Genomic DNA, 17,731 nt, shown 5'->3' with positions numbered 1-17,731 from the left:
CTGACACTTTACAGCCATTAACTGATGATAATGATAATCTGGCATTTATATAGCACTACGAACCCTCAGGTATCTGAGCGCTGCTTATTATTACCCACGGTGTGTGGTGCTCATTTATCGACCTTGGAAGGATGAAAGGCTGAGTTTGGCCCTGCCGGGATTTGAACCTGGGTCAGCAGGCTCTGCACAGATGTCAAAGCGAGCGCTCTGCACAGATGTCAAAACGAGCGCTCTACTCGCTGTGCTATCTGACCGGCTAAGGAACTGTTTGTGGTAGTATGGCAGTATGTTTATTTTGTGCGCTGCTGGAGTTGAACAAGAGAGCAAGTATCTGTATATTTGTACTTATTTTAATGCATAACATGACATTTTTAAATGCATTTTATTAAACTGTTTAAATTAGTCTTCTGAAACACATTCAAAACTGAATATTAATTGTTTTGTAATCCAACCAGATTCTATATTGATAATATGTATAAGCTACTGAATGATAAATACATTACATTAAGCAAGAGGCCCAGTATTAAAGGGGATGACAGTGTATGGCCATTGCAATTGTGCATAAGTAGAAGCAGGACACGAAGGTGGCATGTTTGTTGGTACAAACCTTTATTTAATCGAAAGTAAGGAAAACCCCTGTTTGTCCCTATAACTAAGAAGGGTTTCCCTGCATCAAACAAAACTAAGGATGCTGTCAGAATATCTGTGAATAGTAAAATAATCCACCGTCCGTCCTGTGTCCCAAACCTATTTCTGTCTCTTACACTTGAACAGAAAACTATACAACTAGTTCCACCACGGCCCCAGAAAGGTGGTTCTGCCTTTCTGGATGGTTTTAGACAGTTCAGGACTGTTGGGGGAATAACCCTCTTCCCTTGGCTATCACTAGGCCTTTCGATGCAGTCCCACACAGGTAGAGGGGAGAGGTCTCCCTTCCCTAGGCCTTATTAGGCAACTTTTTACAGTTCCACAAAGATGGGGGGAAAGCATCTCCCTTCCTTTCTTAAGGTTTCTTTCAATATCCCCAGTGATATCTGTGGTTTTGCCAGAGGATATAACCTTCCTTCCCCTGGTCTTCTTTCGACTTTTGCCAAAGGATATCTCTCTCTCTCCCTGGTCTTCTCTTCCGGTTATGTGGGTCCCAGACCCCTTTCTCAGGTTGCTAATGTCTCTCACTCAGGCCTGGTTCACTATCCTGTCAGGCATTGTTTTGCATATACAGGTCTCCAATCCTGTCAACATTCGGGTCCCAGGCCCCTCTTCTCAAGTTGATAATCTCTCTCAATTAGGTCCGGTTCACTAACCTGCCAAGCACTATTTTGCATAGGATATTCTCCGGTTCCTTCAAAATATGGGTCCCAGACCTTTCTTTCTGATTTGCAATGTCTCTTAACCCAGCCCGGTTCACAATCTTGCCTGCCACTGTTTCCACTGTTTCTCATATAACGTCCTCTGGGATTCTTCAAAGTACTGTAACGAGGACGATTACGATTCTTGTACTCTGATTGACTGTTCTAAATAACTGATTTTCTCTTTTGCCCCGCCTTGGTTCAACTCTGCCCCAGGGGCTTGCTCCTTATCCATGCTTCACAAGTTGCTTCTGGTTCTGGCTTCTAGCTTCTCCAGGCTGCTCTCGCCTCTGGAAATCATGTCAAGGGTCCACAGCATGGAGTCCCTCAAAGGTACAGCGGTTTCTCTTTCCGCTCTCCAGCTTGCCGTCAGTTACCCATTTCTCCCACTGTGGTCCTCGTGTCTCAGTGGTGTGCTCTGCTGGAACACGTCTGCCGGCTGGCCACAGTCCGGTCTCCTTCGGTCCCTGTTCTTCGTACGTCAGCTCCTTCCTCTCTTTTTATCTTTGGCTGGCTTGTGTGTGGTTGAGAGCTAGTATGTTCGCTTTGGTTCCACGGCAGGGCATTTAATCCTCTTTTCTTCTTCCTTGCATCAGTACCCATAGAGCCATTGCTTTCCTTCCTCTTCCTCAGCACAGTATGGATTTTCTCATACTCATAGACAGGTCAACTCTGCATAACATAACTATGAACAGAAAGAGGAGGTAAAGTGGATGGGTGTGTTTTGTCCCTCACAGTGTGGGGAATGTGTTTTTGGGGTTAGAGTGGTAGTTGTGTGAGAAACCAGAGTGTGTCCGACCCGCTAGTCCCCGGGGATCACTCTCTCAGGTGTCCAGGGCACGGTCATCGCCTTTGGATCCCGACCTTGGGGGTGGACCAGTGCGGGAGAATCACCTGCGTGAGGGATCTTCGGGGAGTGGGGGTGAGACAGCTGACAGCTGTCCCCCCTACAGCTAACAGCAGTATTCCCCCCTATTTTGTTTGTCCAACTCATCCTTTATTTTAGGATGTTCTGAGGTCCCAACTCCCCCTCCCCCTTTTTACACAAACACAAACACTGGGCCGAGGAAGAAGGTGACAGAGTAACAACATTAACTTTCACACATCATACTGGCCATGTCCCGCAAATCCTGTCAGGCAAAGTCAGGCACTTAATTCTATGTGCATACACCTGATGCCAATTAGCTCTCCTCACATAAATAAAAGGCAGAACCCAAAGAGACACTGAGCAAGGCACAACACGAGAACAAGCACAGCTTCTGGGATGAAGGCAAACCTATTGGAGCAGGGCGACGGGGCAAGAGCAGCGGGTCAGAAAACCCCAGAGTGTGTCATCCTGCCTACAGGGACAGCCTTACTCCTTGAGGTCTAACTTGGGGAGGAGAGCTGGCTCAACCACATTTATTCATTTGAACACAGATCTTTCCTTTTGCATACATTTCTCCTTTATTCACTTTTTTGTACAAAAGATAGGGCAGGCATTAGGTTTTGTTAGCATAGGCTATTTTGATTTGACAGACTCCACTAGGACTGCGTTATTTATTATTTGATGGTCGAGACTACTCCCATCTTTGCTATAAGGCAGACTAGGAGTTACTCCAACCCCAACCATTTTCAATAAAGGTTTTCAAAATTGTACCCATTGTGTCAGTGTCATACTTGTGATACCATGCCTCCCCTACATATGGTTTCACAAGTGGGATACTACTCCATTAAGACAAATATGGGGACCCTAAAATTCCAGAAACTTAGTCACATAGCCTCAGACCCCTCTACCGCCACAAAAGAATCGATAGGCTTTGACATTTGTAGCAGAAGAGAAGCCACTATCCCTCCAGGGAAAAGAGGGATGGTTCCCACTGACTTAGTCCTAATACCCCCTGTGGGTTGTTATATAAGATTGACCCAAAAACTGGCACCAAAGTTTGGTCTAGATGTTCGGCAAGTGTCATAGATCCAGACTTTTGGGGAGACATAAATGTTCTTCTACAGAACCATGGCGAAACTTCATTTCAAATAAACCATCGGGACAAAATTCTGGCGAAGGCTCAATTTCCCTGTTCTAAGGAAGAAAGTGAACGAGAGGAAACAGAAAGGTAGCTTAGGCTTTGGAGAGGCTGATGAAACACCCATCGCTGAGGCAAAGAGGGAAGAAGAACCTACCATCCTTCCCGAACGAGCCTTCGCTCTGCGAAATGATCCAGCACTTGCGGAGGCTTTCTTACAAGTGATTCCTGAGGAGCCCCTTTTTCTTCATGAAACAGGGATTATTATATGGAAAGGAAAGCTCTCGAGAAGGCCTAAGTAAAACTCAGTTAGTGATACCCAAAACCTATTGCAAGAGCGTGCTAGAGATTGCACATTCTCATTTGACAGGGGGACATTTAGGACAATCTAAACCCCAAGCTCACATCAGTGGAAAATTCTACTGGCCAGGTATCCATGCTGACATAAAGAACTTCATTCAGACATGTGAAATATACCAGAAAACCAGCGCACATATTCCCTTACCTTCCCCTCTAAACCCCTTACGGATAATACAAGTCCCTTTCTCCTGAATTGGGATGGATAGCATTGGACTGTTGGAAACCTCTAGACTGGGTAATAAATATGTTCTCGTAATCGATTACGCGAACCGCTACCCAGAGGCTTTCCTCATGCGGAACAACACAACTCAGCAAATTTTAAAACATCTACTACCTTTCTTTTGGAGGGTTGGTTTCCCCAAGGAAATTCTAACGGATAAGGGATCCAACTTCATGAGTAAACCTATGGGTGAAGTCAAGAAATTATTACACATTACCAACTTAGGAATCTCAGTTTACCACCTCCAAATGGACGGATTGGTAGAGATATTTAACAAGACCCCTAAAATGATTTTGCGAAAATTGGTAGATAAGGATGGGAAGGACTGGGATCGCATGATCCCATGGGCCCTATATGCAGTAAGAAAGACCCCTCAGGCATCAACTGGATTGTCTCCTTTTGAATTACGGCAGAGAACCAAGCGATGTCTTAGACATGCTCCGGGAGACCTGGGAAGAGAGAGAAGAGGCACCTATTCCCCTCTCACAGACAGCTACCGGTTGCGAGAACACATGAAACTCGTTCACAGTCTAGTCCACACTCACATGGAAAAAGCTCAAGCCCATCAAAAGTCCACCTATGACAAGAAAGGGAATTGAAGATCTTTTTCAGTAGGACTGTCATGATGCCTACCCCCAGGCATCTGGACCAAGCCCATCAGCATCGGGAGCAGGCATCAAGACATTTATTAAAACCTCAGCAGCCCCGGCTAGGGGCTATCTGGGTTCAGTCCTGGCACCTTAGGCGCCAGGCTCATACTAGAAATCAGTCCTGGTGCCTAATGCCATAGTCATTACTTACCTCAGGCAGACCATGCTGCAAATGTCTCCAATCCAACGTGATGCCTGGAAGGGACTATTTTACTACAGGGACTATTTTTTACTCGGGTGTGGTTCTAGGGACTTCTTACCTGGGACTACTTTTGAAGCTATATAAACCACGCCCGACCAGCAACACACACTTTGCGTTATTCTGCATCTAGCAGCGTAACGCTCACCGTGACTGCAAGTCAGCATCCAGAGCTCTGCCACGCCCGTCCTGAATCCGGAGCTCCTAGAGAAGAAGGAAAGCAGAAGGCAAGGTTAGAAAACAAACTTTATTCCAGTTTCTCACCTGATTACGGAACCATCACGTCTCAGCACCTGGAAAAGACATTCTTTCTACACGTGTCTCATCGCCAGCTGCAGCGCCGCGCCATACTCACCAGTCCTCACAGCACCTTACGATCCGGCGCTGCCTCCATCATTTCTTCACCGGGCTCCGCCATCTGGGTACAAAAGAAATAACCAGGTGAGCCGAGAGAGCCAACAAATACAATCTCTCTTACCACCATAGACTTACCTGATTTACCACCGGAGGCATTATTCTTTAACTCTCCACCTCTTCAAACGCCGCATCTGAAAACGGAGAGAAAACATGTTAAATGCATGCATTATTTACCGGACAGCATCAGGTAATACAGACTCTTACCTGAATGCCATCTACCGCCACAAGACCATCTTTTCTCGAACTCCACTGCAAGATAAGAAAGAAATGGGACAAGAGTGAACATCGGACATATTGAACTCTATGCACTCTATACTTAATGGTCTTCGCCAAGAACCTCAGAGTCAACTCTCGTCCGGAACTCCCCCCAACACCTTCTAACCAGTGAAGCAACTGGTATCTACGCGCCCCTGCAATCCACGTAGGATGGAGAGCTAATCTTTCAAGAATATAAGGTGAGAGTACTGGAAGGGGATTTAGGAGGTGATTAGTGGGGAGAGCAGGGAGGTGCCATCACTAGAATCCACGGGTGGCTAAATTCCTCTCTCCACTTGCAGGAGAAACCTTCTACGGGTCAAGCAGACGAAATTAGGAGGGCCAGTTCAGTCTGTCATCTCTGCACTACGCATTACGTTGGTGGAGACCGCAGCAGTCCGGGTCCGAGCGACGCCCCTGTGGGAGCCAGGTGAGCGTAACAAGGACAGAAGGTATTAGTGCCCTAACATACATCTGAAAAACTTGTCTCAAAGTGGCATGGGTCATATGAGGTACTAGAGCAAACAGGAACCTGTACCTATAAAATAGCCCAGCCGAATAGTAAACAAAAGACCCGGCTTTATGTCATGTCTGCCATGCCTCCCGGCCCGCCAGCCCCTCTCAACTCTGGTCCCTCAAAGACATTGCGGCACCTCCGCCATTCAATGGCCTACAGATCAGCTGCTAGCACTTTCTATGTGCGGTGGAATTTGGAAAGTCATCATAGCAACGCGGCTTGATCACCAGACGCTGTTTGGCAACCCGGCGCTCCAGATCCATACGTGGTCACGTGACGCAGAACACAGCGTTGCCTGGTCAGCAGCGCCTCCGGGAGTTCTCAAAGCACGGCGCGCATCCCGCACCCGGGTACTTCTGATTTGGTGTTTTGAATCGAAGTTCCTTGATTTTGCTTTGTGTTCATCTGACCCGAGATCTTGACTGTTGCGGAACCTGCCTGTGCCTGGATATCTCGCTGCCTCGCCCACTGTTCTTGTTACGATTGGACTCCTTATGACCACAACCGGTTTCCGGATTTCTTTACCTCCTGTTTTATCATTGTTCCTAAACCACATGGATCTCACCTCGGTCTCCTTGTGGACATTGCTTTGCATCATCCAGTGCGAGTCCGAATACTCGTGCCTCCAACTCAGCGGTAAGCCATTCTTATCTGTTCTCCCGTTACCTACCTCCTCGTTATCCCGGCTCATCTCCTCCTTTGTTTTTTTTTCATGTGCACTTGACTTTTGGGATGCCTTGCTGCAACTTTAGTGTGCACCAACACAATACTAGTGCGGCCCTCGTGCCGATCGCGTTTGCTCCTTTACCAACCTTCCCTTCCTTGGTACTCCACCTCTGTTCTCTCCACTCCGGACTCTTCACTGGACTGCCAAACAGACCCTCAATAAGGATACCTACACCGGTGTTGTCTGTAGTTTGGTGGGGAAAGAAGGGAGAGACGGGGTGGGGAGCATGGGTGGGGGAGCTGGAAAGGAGAGCAATCTGACTCCTTCCTCTCTCAATCTTGCCTTCTAGGGAAGACCAGAAGGAGGTCCTTAATACCATCCCAGCAGACCCTGAGACACCGGAAACCAGGTTAGTGGAGGCTCTCTACAGGGGTCCTTCTATCCTATCTTGTTTAGACACTGATACGCACTTCTCTCCTTGCTTCCAGCCTGGTGTCTCCTGTGGTTTTCTAACCGCGCCCTTTCAAATAAATTGTTCCTTTGGCTTGTCACATTTGTAACAGTCAGAGGGGTGTATCATTGGGAAGGTTTCCATTTGTCAGAGGAGATCAGGACGTACTGAGCCCAGGTGACTTACACTCCCAGAGCAATTGTGGTACCACACACATCCTTGGTGAGTGCTTGTGCTGATTTAATGTTCTGTATTTTGACACTGTATTACCGCACACCATCCTTGGTGAGTGCTTATGTTGATTCACTGCTCCGCATTGTGACACTCTACCATGTAAATCTCCTAAAGGAGTGGAAAGAAAATCCTTACGCTGCCACCTCCTCAATATTGTCATGTTTGGTACCGGAGGAGATAGACAACTCTGAGCTTATTCCCCAAGAACTATCTAGACAGAAACAAGAAGATTTGAAAGACCTTATTATGGCATTGCCCGATGTATTCTGCGAGAAACCAGGGAGAGTACATGGTACTTATTATATCATAACTCCAAAGGGAAAAGTGGTCCATTTGAAACCTTTTAGACTAAAATAGTGGTTGAGGAAGTGAAAAAAATGCTGAAGGCAAACATCATCGAGCCCTCTTCAAGTCCATCGTCCTCACCTATTGTGTTGGTAACTAAACCCAATCATTCTTGGAGGTTTTGCATGCCATTTCCACCTTCGATGCCTATCCTATGCCACTCATCGATAAGTTAATAGATAAACTTGGAAATGCCACATTCCTATCAACCCTATATTTAACCGAGGGATATTGGCAGGTCCCAGTAAATGGACCTGAGGAAAAGACCGCTTTCTCAACCACCCTAGGACTATTCCAGTTCAAAGTCCTCCCTTTTGGCCTACATGGGGCCTGAGCCACTTTCAAATGACTGATGGACAGGATATTACAGCCCTACTCAGATTTCTATGGGGCCTATATTAACGACAGTCATTTATAGTAAAACTTGGGAAGTACATCTTTTTCATCTTTCTACTATTATGGGGACCCTCAAGGAAGGCCGGCTTAACTGCCAATCCATCCAATTATAAGCTGGCTCAATCGGCCATGAAATACCTCAGCTTCTTTGTAGGGAATGGCAGTGTCCAGCCCCAGCAAGAAAATGTTAAACCAGTCCTAGATGCCCCCACACCCAAGACTAAGTGAGAGCTCAGGGCATTCCTAAGATTGATTGGTTATTCCTGTAGGTCTATCCCAAATTTCTCAGACAGAACAGCCAGGTTAACAAACAAACTCAGGAATGCGGAACCCCATAAGATTCATTGGACCAATGAGGAAGATGCATGTTACAACAACCTAAAACAAACCTTGTATCGGAATCCAATGTAGTGGACTTTTCAAAAGAATTTGTGCTACAAACGGATGCCTCTTTCACAGGGTTAGGAGCAGTTTTACCAGAAATACATGGTGGGTTAGAACATCCCATCCTATTCACTAATCGCAAACTCCTCCCATGTGAGAAGAACTACTCTGTGTTGGATTTAGAGGCCCTTGCCATCAAATGCGCAATCGTCCCTCTAAGGTACTAGCTTCTAGGGCGAAAGTTCAAACTTGTCACCGAGCACTCACCTTCAGTGTGGATAAGCCAACTAAAGGACTCTAACCCTCGAGTCATGCAATGGTTCTTAGACCTGCAACCCAACTGTTTCACTGTGGAGCACTGAAAAGGAAAACAGGGTAACGTCGATTTCCTTTCCCGGTTTTCCAGTGAAACAGATGTGGATACATTGCATAGGGGAAGCGTATATGACAAACCAGAGGGTGTCTCACCCGCTTGTCCCCGAGGACTCTCTCAGGTGGCCAAGGCACTGCCATCGCCTTTGGATCCAGACTTCGCAAACACTGGGTCGAGGAAGAGGGTGACAGAGTAACAACTCACACATCGTACTGGCCATGTCCCGCTCATCGGGTCAGGCACTTAATTGCATACACCCGATACCAGTTAGCTCTCCTCACACGAAAAAAAGGCAGAACCCAAAGACACACTCTGAGCAAGGCGGAACATGAGAACGAGCACGGCTTCCAGGGCGAAGGCAAACCTATTGGAGCAGAGCTACGGACCAAGGGGTGAGAGCAGCGGGTCAGAAAACCCCAGAGTTCCCTACTAGAGGTCGTTGCATCTGACAGGCTGCGAGGGACGCGTAGAAAAGGACAGATCCCACAAGTGAAAACTGCATTGTGTTTCAAGGATGCCAGCGACCCCACTGGGTGAACGGCAGAGTTGGGGAGGCGAGGCCAAGCCTATGGTACTAACCTTGACTTGTGAATTGGATATCATAAAGCAAAGAAGAAATGTACACAGCCGGTGAGTTGGCAAGCGACCTGAAAGACCAGTGTCTGTTAAAGTTTGAAACAACATTTTATCACAAGTGAAAGCTGGACACGTGTGAATGAGACGTGAGGAAAGGCAGACCTGTGAATGAACTTTGAAGTAAAAGGCAGCTGCGAGTTCAGCGATACTAAGTAACGGAGTGGTCCGGCGAAAGGAAGTAGCCCACTCGGAAGTCACTGTGTAAGGTTAATTGTTTGAAGCAATAAAACAAATATACAGCAAAGGTGATATGGAAAACCTTTAGTCCTAGAAAGGGGAAAGTAAAAGTTGAAAGATATAGTTTGAGTCAAAGTGGCCCTGCAGTGGTCTGAAAAGTAAGCCACGCACATTCGAAAGACTTTGACATCTGAATGTGGTCCAAGCCCGACAAAGGGAGACCCGAAGTAAAGTAAGCCCCCTTGCAAGTTAGTGTTGAACTTTATTGTGAGAGGTCTGAGCCCGGCAGAGGGGGACCTTTGTGAACTTTGTGAACTTTTTGGTTGAAACATTAATTTTTGGGAAGACAAACGTGGAAGGCTCGGCGGGCTGCAATCCACGTTCCGTTCCAGCTCTATCTGTGTTGGAAGCCAAGCACAGCCTTACTCCGTGAGGTCTAACGTGGGGAGGAGGAGCTGGTTCAACCACATTTATTCATTTGAACACTGATATTTCCTTTTGCATACATTTCTCCTTTATTCACTTTTTTGTACAAGAGATAGGGCAGGCATTAAGTTTTGTTAGCATAGGCCAATTTGATTTGACGGACTCCACTAGGACTGTGTTATTTATTATTCGATGGTCGACACTATTCGCATCCTATTTATAGGGCAGACTAGGAGTTTCTCCAACCCCAACCATTTTCAATAAAAGTTTTACAAATTGTACCCATTGCGTCAGTGTCATACTTGTGATAACATACCTCTCCTAGAGTTGTTATACCGTGTTAGGGCTGGGCGATATATCAGGTTTTGCAGATATATGGATACATTTTCTAAATCGATATAGGATGAGAAAATATTGTTACATATACTACCATTTTTTATTTACATTTTGATATTTACACAACTGTGTGCGGTCTCAAACAGGAAGAGGAACCCTGTGTTTGCACTTTATTTTGGTCAATTGGGGTCATTCCGAGTATGGAGCTAACCATGCCGCTAATAAAAATTCCGACCTTGGAGGCCCAGTAATTCCTCATTCAAGGAACCCGGACCCGGTACATCCCCATTCCCATTTGAGCACCCAAAGGGCTCAATGGTAATGACGAGGATGCTAACAACGGGCACGTTGTTAGCATCCTGGTCCGCTCACGGGAACCGCTAAGGACGCCTGGTTTTACCAGGCGTCCTTAGCAGGTTCCCGCAAGCAGATTTGGGGCGGTAAGAGGTTGACGGCTCGGGCACCTTTGCCGGCGCCATTAACCCTTTACCGCCAAGGTCAAAATGACCTCCAATGTCTTATTAATATAGGTGTTTGTGATTAGTTGGTGGCTTACAATTCAGCATTTAACCCACATCAACAATAATGAGATATACATTGTATATCACCATTCAGCCCAAAAATATTGAGATATTACTTTTGCTCCATATCGCCCAGCCCTATACTGTCTTCTCCCTTGACAGTCTTCCCTTCCTACACACGGGATGCCCTCTCATGGGATCCTCCCACTGAGTACCACCCCCAGGGGGACTATCAGGTAGCGGCCTCAGCTCCCTGGCCTCATGGTCCCCCACCTAGGGAGGAAGTGACAACATCAAGGGATTCTTCACACCATGTATTATAAGGAATAAAATATTGCCTACTGTACGTAAAAATAAGATATTTCAAGACACCTCAGAGTTCCATGACCTTACAAAGGAACTCGTAAACCGCTCAGTGACTTGCAATATCCTTTTTGAGTACGGAAGCGGTAACTTTATCCCATAGACATTCCCCTATTAAACTTGCACCTAAACCATTGAACTTGGGACACGGTAACTCCCACCTAAAGACTTCAGAAGGACTCGCTTGACATACAATTATTTATTCCCTCTCCTTACATAACTAGGGAAATGCAATGTGCTTCTTGTTGCTTGCTGATTAGGATTTGTTGCTTTATTATTTATTTTTTTCATTAAAAAGTATAATTAAAAAACACTCTGTTCCAGCCCTTCTCCCTTGGGCTGTTATGCCTCATTAGAGCATAATCCATTATTTGAAAACACTTTAGAATAAACCAATTTCCTGATTGTAACAAGGTGATATCGAAGTGTGGGAACTACCACCTGGTCACTGTAAGGCTTCACAGACAGACAAAAAACAGCAAAGCGTAGCAGAAGCACAGAGAAATGATGTAGCATTAAAGACGCAATCACATATGTACTCATCTCTGCAACAGAATTTAACATGCGGTCTTCACGCTACAAAATGAAACGATACCTCCAATTTGTTCTTCTCGGAAGCAGCTTGCAAAGAAGGAGAGGGAGACAAAGGCTGAGCAGCATCAGAGGGCATCTGTACAAAGCAGATGAAAGATCAGAAAAGAACCAAGCAGATGTCCAGAATTAGCAGGTAACAAACAAAGAAAAGACGAGTGTGATTTCATATCTAGCAAGATAAGGCAAGAAAGGGAAACAGCTACCACCAGGGTGACAAAGCAGAAAAATCAAGGAAAACGCATGTTTTGTTTTTGAATTACTGTTGTATTTACAAAAGGGGCAACTAGGAAATGGGATATTACTCATGTCAGATAATCATGAATGATTTACTACAACATTTAATTGGCTACAAAATGTGAAATGAGCCCAAGATAAGATGACATCACCAGCAAGAGAACAATAATTAGGTTTGTATCTATTGTTCAATTTGTCCAATGCGACCGCTGAAATATTAATGTCTCATGCTGTGAAGGCGCACTGTCAGTGTGTAGGGGGAGGGGGAGGGAGAGTGAGGCCTTTGTTCCTGTGCACTGCTGCAGCAGAATCATTTCACAACTGAAATCTGTAGTTTTCAAATTGCTACACCATATTCCATTAAAGTTCTAAGAAACTGATCTCTATTTAAGAAAGAGCGCACCAAGCTACACAAAGCTGCAGGCAAGACACGTACAGTCACATCCACACACGAGAGACGAACCCATTACAAACCAATCTAGACACGTTTGCTTCTCGGAATCAGCGTGCATAACCCACTTTCCACGACTTTCTTTTCAGATGTACCCAAAGGTATTGGCAGCAACAGCGATGTATGCAGCAGATGCACTTTGCACAGGAAAATAGGATCCATCTAAAAGCATTTCGTTCCTCTTTCCTGTAGTTGATTTCTGCATGCATAGTTGAGCACTGTAATGGAAGCATTAGCTCCCCTATTTCCTTTCCAGTTAAGCTGCCACGGGAATGTGTTTACACGAAGTGTGGTAGATCTTCACAGTTATAAACCCGACATGTTTATGATGTCTTATTATCATGGTGCCTTCAACGGGAATGGAAAAACAAACCGCGCCGTCAGACCAATTCAGCATCAAAATATGCACAAGGCAGGGCATCTATTTCTCTATTCCAATCCCTTTAGTGCTGAGGATTTTGCCTGCCTGGGATCCATTAGTACACAGACCAGCTATGGAGCCTCAGAGGTGAATCCAGGAAGCTTTATTATACTTAAGTATTTATGTACAGTTCCAATTACTTGCGAGTGAGTATATTACAGGATACATGGACAGGTAGAGACAGGTAGACACCCACCGGCCACCCTCGCACATCCAGCTCAGGCCCCCAACTGATACTCATGAAACACTCACACACTACACTCACCCAACAGTCGCCTGTCCTGCCTATCATACTTTCACCAACATTCCATCAGCATGCATCCATGGCCAGAATGACAGAACAAGACTTACTGGCATTAAAACATCTCCCATCCTACAGTCATACACCACATCCCCCTTTCATACAGAAAGTCATAAACACCCAAAAGCAACATGCAGAGCAACAAGAACCTGCCCAACGATTCATGCCACAACACACTCAGATGCACGGTCACAGCATTCAGCAGCATCGCACTCAAACACAGCATTTCTCCACCACAACCGACCACCTTCCATCCAGAGCTACCACCCCCGGATACAGGGCCTGCCTCACCATGGCACAAACGCCCAAAAAGGGAACCACACCGGAGACAAACTACACACCAAGAGGTGGGGAAACAAGATGGGGAGGGGATCACAGATTTCCAAACATTGGACCAATATTGAACATACCTCGTAGAAGCAGAGCCTGGGCGGAACATCCAAGCTACCAATGTCCAACAAATTAACACTCAGGGAAGGTGGTGCTCCCCCAAACCCAAAGGCAGCAACACAAGAAGGGGTACGTAATGCACCAACTTCCACCCTCACATACCAGACACAAACCAATGCTATCAGTTCCCATCACCCAAATCAACCAGTCCCAACAAGGGTATGAACCGCCAAAAACACTCACTGCACTCACACCATTGCACCACAACCATATCCACATTATAACCGGAATAGGCCAAAATTACCTAAACCAAAATTACCAACCTCACCCAAAGACCTAAAACACACACCACGAAAAGTTCGAACTACCAAAAGTTCGAACTGTTTGTGGTGTGTGTTTAGGTCTTTTGGTGAGGTTGGTCAAAACAGTATTTATTTTTTAAAAAAGGCTGCGAGGGGCTGCAGGCGTGTCCCCTGCTACACCACGCTCACTAAACTATACAGTACAGTGAGCAGGGTTTACGGGGGACACCCCCGCAGCTCACCCGACTGAAAAAAACAATAGGCCGGGGGCTCCGGGGGTGTCCCCCGCAACACCCCGATCACTACACTATATAGTATAGTGAGCAGGGTTTGCGGGGGGACAACCCCGCAGCACACCGACTGAAATAAAAAAAAGGGAAAAAAAGCCAGGGGCTGCGGGGTATACTATACATAGTATAGTGAGCAGAGGTTGTGGGGGGAAACCCTGCTGCTGTCTGAAAGAAAAAAAAAATGACCTTGCGGCACCGGTTCCCGATCACAGAAGTGGAATGGAACCAGTGCTGCAGGGACACAGCGCATCAGAATGAAAGGTAAGTAGGCAAGTATGGGGGTGGGGGTGGGGGTGTGTGTTTGTATGTATTTGGGGTTATTTTTACAATCTATGACCGCATGGGAAATGTATGAACATTTTTGTATTGCGTACATTTGCCATGCAGTTATTTCCGTCGCAGGTTATTTACCCCAAGTAAAATCACACAGATCCTTATAACCATCACCAAGCTTACACAACAAACTTGCACAGCTCTACATCTTGACTGCTTGCATACATACATACATACATAACACCCATGCCACATCACTTGATTACCACACTCACCCACACAACTGCAATATAGAACAGATTTTGACAGATGAGGTGCCCCTGGTAGCACCGTGGAACGAAATATGTAGCATGAACATTCAAACTTAATGAATAATTATCAACAGGAGTGAAAAAAAAACAATTGGTCAACATTTGTACATGTATCTATATCCAAGATACGTCGAACTTAAATCCTCCTTAAATGCCCATCTGGGGGGCAGTCCATAACATTTCTTATAAAACACAATTTACTCCTTTGAAAAGGCAGTCCCAAAAACATGGATTAATTTTCCCTTTTTTTTTTAATTGGCATTTCTTATGATTGCATAACAAAACAATCCACCCCAACTCACCCCTTGTTTCAACCACCTTACCCCCTTTCCCCACGACCAGCAGTGCCTTTAATAGTATATCAATACCTTAAAAATGCATTCATCTTGTGTTTCAAATATTATTGGGGCCTTAGGCAAAGTTCAAAATCCTAATATTCTGTGGGCATAGATATATTTGGTAGTCAACCTTCTAATAGTCCAGTAATATGCCCAGTCCAACCTAAACTTGCTAGCATCCTCCTTGTAGGTTATAAGTCACCCATTCTATGGCTAATATTTGCCAAAGTTTACATAGCCATTCATGGAAAGTTAGACCCACTTCCTTCTGCCAGTTTCGTGGAATCACCTGTTGGGCCGTCGGCATCAAAACCACAAATGCCTTTTTATGTGACCTCTCTCGTAAATTCATGTTTTTTTACCATAGGCCCTGTAAGCATTCACGCCATCCCCTATTGGTCTATTGATCCCCAAAACCTCAGCAAAACTGAACACAACCACCATATATGAAGCCAGTCCCCCCCATTTTGTTCCATTTACACCAACAGACCGATGGCGTCCCTTTAAAAAGCATATTAAATCTCTCCGGCATGTAGTGCCATTGAGTAAGGATTTTAAATAACAATTACCTTGAATGGACAGACCGTGTCAGTTTCTAGATATTGACCCAGAGTGATTCCCATTCCTCCTCTACTATTGGACGGTCGAGAGTACTTTCCCATTTAGGCATGTACAAACACTTCTCTCAAGGACCCCCATCACTAAACAAAGTGTAAAACGATGAGATCAAGTGAGTATCCCCCATTTCGATGTAATATATTTCTGAGATGCAGTAAACTGTGTACCCCGCTTGAGCTTTATTTGGGGGGTGGATGGCCCAATGGCGAAGCTGATAATAGTTAAGTCGGTCCTTTACCGAAAGAGTAAAGACCTGTTTGCATTGTTCAAAGGTTTTAATTTCTTGGCCTAATGTGAGATCTTTAAGCCTTGTGCAGCCCCCGCTCCATCCATTTTACGAAGGCTTTAGTCTCCAACCCCGGGGTAAATTGAGGGTTCCCAAATATTGGTGTGAAAGGCCACAGGATCGTTATTATATGTTTTTGCTTTACCACTTCATCCCATACATTACTCATCAGTACTGTTATTTGTGATGCTTTCATGCTCAGAGGGTGATCGGTTCTAGGTAGCCAGAGAACCTTGGCTAATGGAGCCCCTACCACTGCCCTGTCCATAGCGAACCAATGTTTACCATCATCTCCTGCCAACCACGGTTTCAATATCCTCAAATGTGCCGCCCAGTAATAGATTCTAAAATCTGTGAAGGCCATCCCTCCTCTCTTCGTCTGTGCCATCAAAGTCTGCAAGGCCACCAAGGTCTTTCATTCTACCAAATAAAGGTGGATAAGATATGATTTAAGTGATTTAAAAATGCTTTTGGGATTTAGTACCGTAGTGCCTGAAAGTAATAAAGGAATCGTGGTAAGGTCACAATTTTTATCGAGGCCATACACCCCATCCATGATATATGTAAAGGATTCCATTTTTGTAAGTTCCTTCTCAAGGTATTCAACAGTTGAGGGTAGTTTGCCTCATATAAGGTTGGTATGGATTTCGTTATAAAAAAACCCTAGGTATTAAATTATTTCTTCTCACCACAAGAATTTGGTGGATCCATGGATTTCTGCTATGTTCTTTTTTATTAGTGCAAGGTTAAATATTTCAGATTTATGCAGGTAACTTTTAATCCTGAGACTGCCCAAATTTTGTTAGTTTCAATACTACTGCTTTCAGAGATTCGCCTGAGTCTGATAGGACTAGTAGCATGCAACTGGCAAATGCCATTATTTTGTGTTCCATTTCTCCACATTGGATCCCCTTAACAATGCGCACCTCTCTTATATGCTGTAAGAAAGGGTCTATATAAAGCAGTGGGGACAAGGGGCATGCCTGTCTGGTACCCCTCTCCAAGTGTATCAGACTTAATAATTGTCCATTAATAGATATCCGCAAGGTTGGAGTTTTATAGTTTGCCTGTATCCTCTGTAAAAAGAGTTCACCGAACCCCATTTTATGCATTGTTTGAAAGAGAAAGGGCCACTCCGCCCTACTGAATGCTTTTTCAGGGTCTAAAACGAGGAGTATCGCAGGGATACCTCGTAGCTCCACTTTCTCTATTAGGTGGCATACCCTTCCTAAATTATGGAAAGTCTGACGATTCTTGATAAACCCTGCTTGGTCAGGCCTTATTAACGTATGAAGTCTGTCCTCCATTTGTGTGGCTAATATCTTGGTGTACATTTTTGCATCAATGTTAAGTAGCGCTATTGGTCTATACGACCCACACCATGCTGGATCTTTGCCCAGTTTTGGGAATACCACCAATTTAGCTTTGTTCATTGACACTGTCACATGCCTGCATCTTTCAAAATAATTATATAAGCACATCAAATGAGGTCCAGATTCTGCCCATATTTCTTATACAATATGGCTGTAAAACTATCTGGGCCCGGGACCTTTTTCAGTGGGAGTTTCCTTATAACTGCAATCACTTGCTTAATATCCTTCTCAAGCTACTCCCTATCTAGACCCATTAGTTTAGGGAAA

At 45.2% G+C, this 17,731-nt stretch overlaps 1 protein-coding gene across 2 annotated transcripts in view; it reads right to left on the bottom strand.

The window, feature by feature from the left end:
* SMAP1 (small ArfGAP 1) overlaps positions 1-17,731 on the bottom strand; it is a 1,420,305-nt gene that overhangs the window by 790,181 nt on the left and 612,393 nt on the right. The window contains exon 5 of one of the 2 annotated variants that reach the window (XM_069606219.1): positions 11,878-11,952. The exons of the other annotated variant lie outside the window; for it this stretch is intronic. Within the exon in view, the coding sequence (XP_069462320.1) occupies positions 11,878-11,952 (75 nt within the window). The remainder of the gene's footprint in view (positions 1-11,877; positions 11,953-17,731) is intronic. 2 annotated transcript variants of the gene reach the window in all.

The sequence above is a fragment of the Ambystoma mexicanum genome, chromosome 4p (assembly GCF_040938575.1).
Source record: "Ambystoma mexicanum isolate Mex_15411 chromosome 4p, UKY_AmexF1_1, whole genome shotgun sequence".
Lineage (NCBI taxonomy): Eukaryota > Metazoa > Chordata > Amphibia > Caudata > Ambystomatidae > Ambystoma > Ambystoma mexicanum.
The sequence above is the reverse complement of the archived record's forward strand: the minus strand, read 5'-3'. Positions and strand labels throughout refer to the sequence as shown.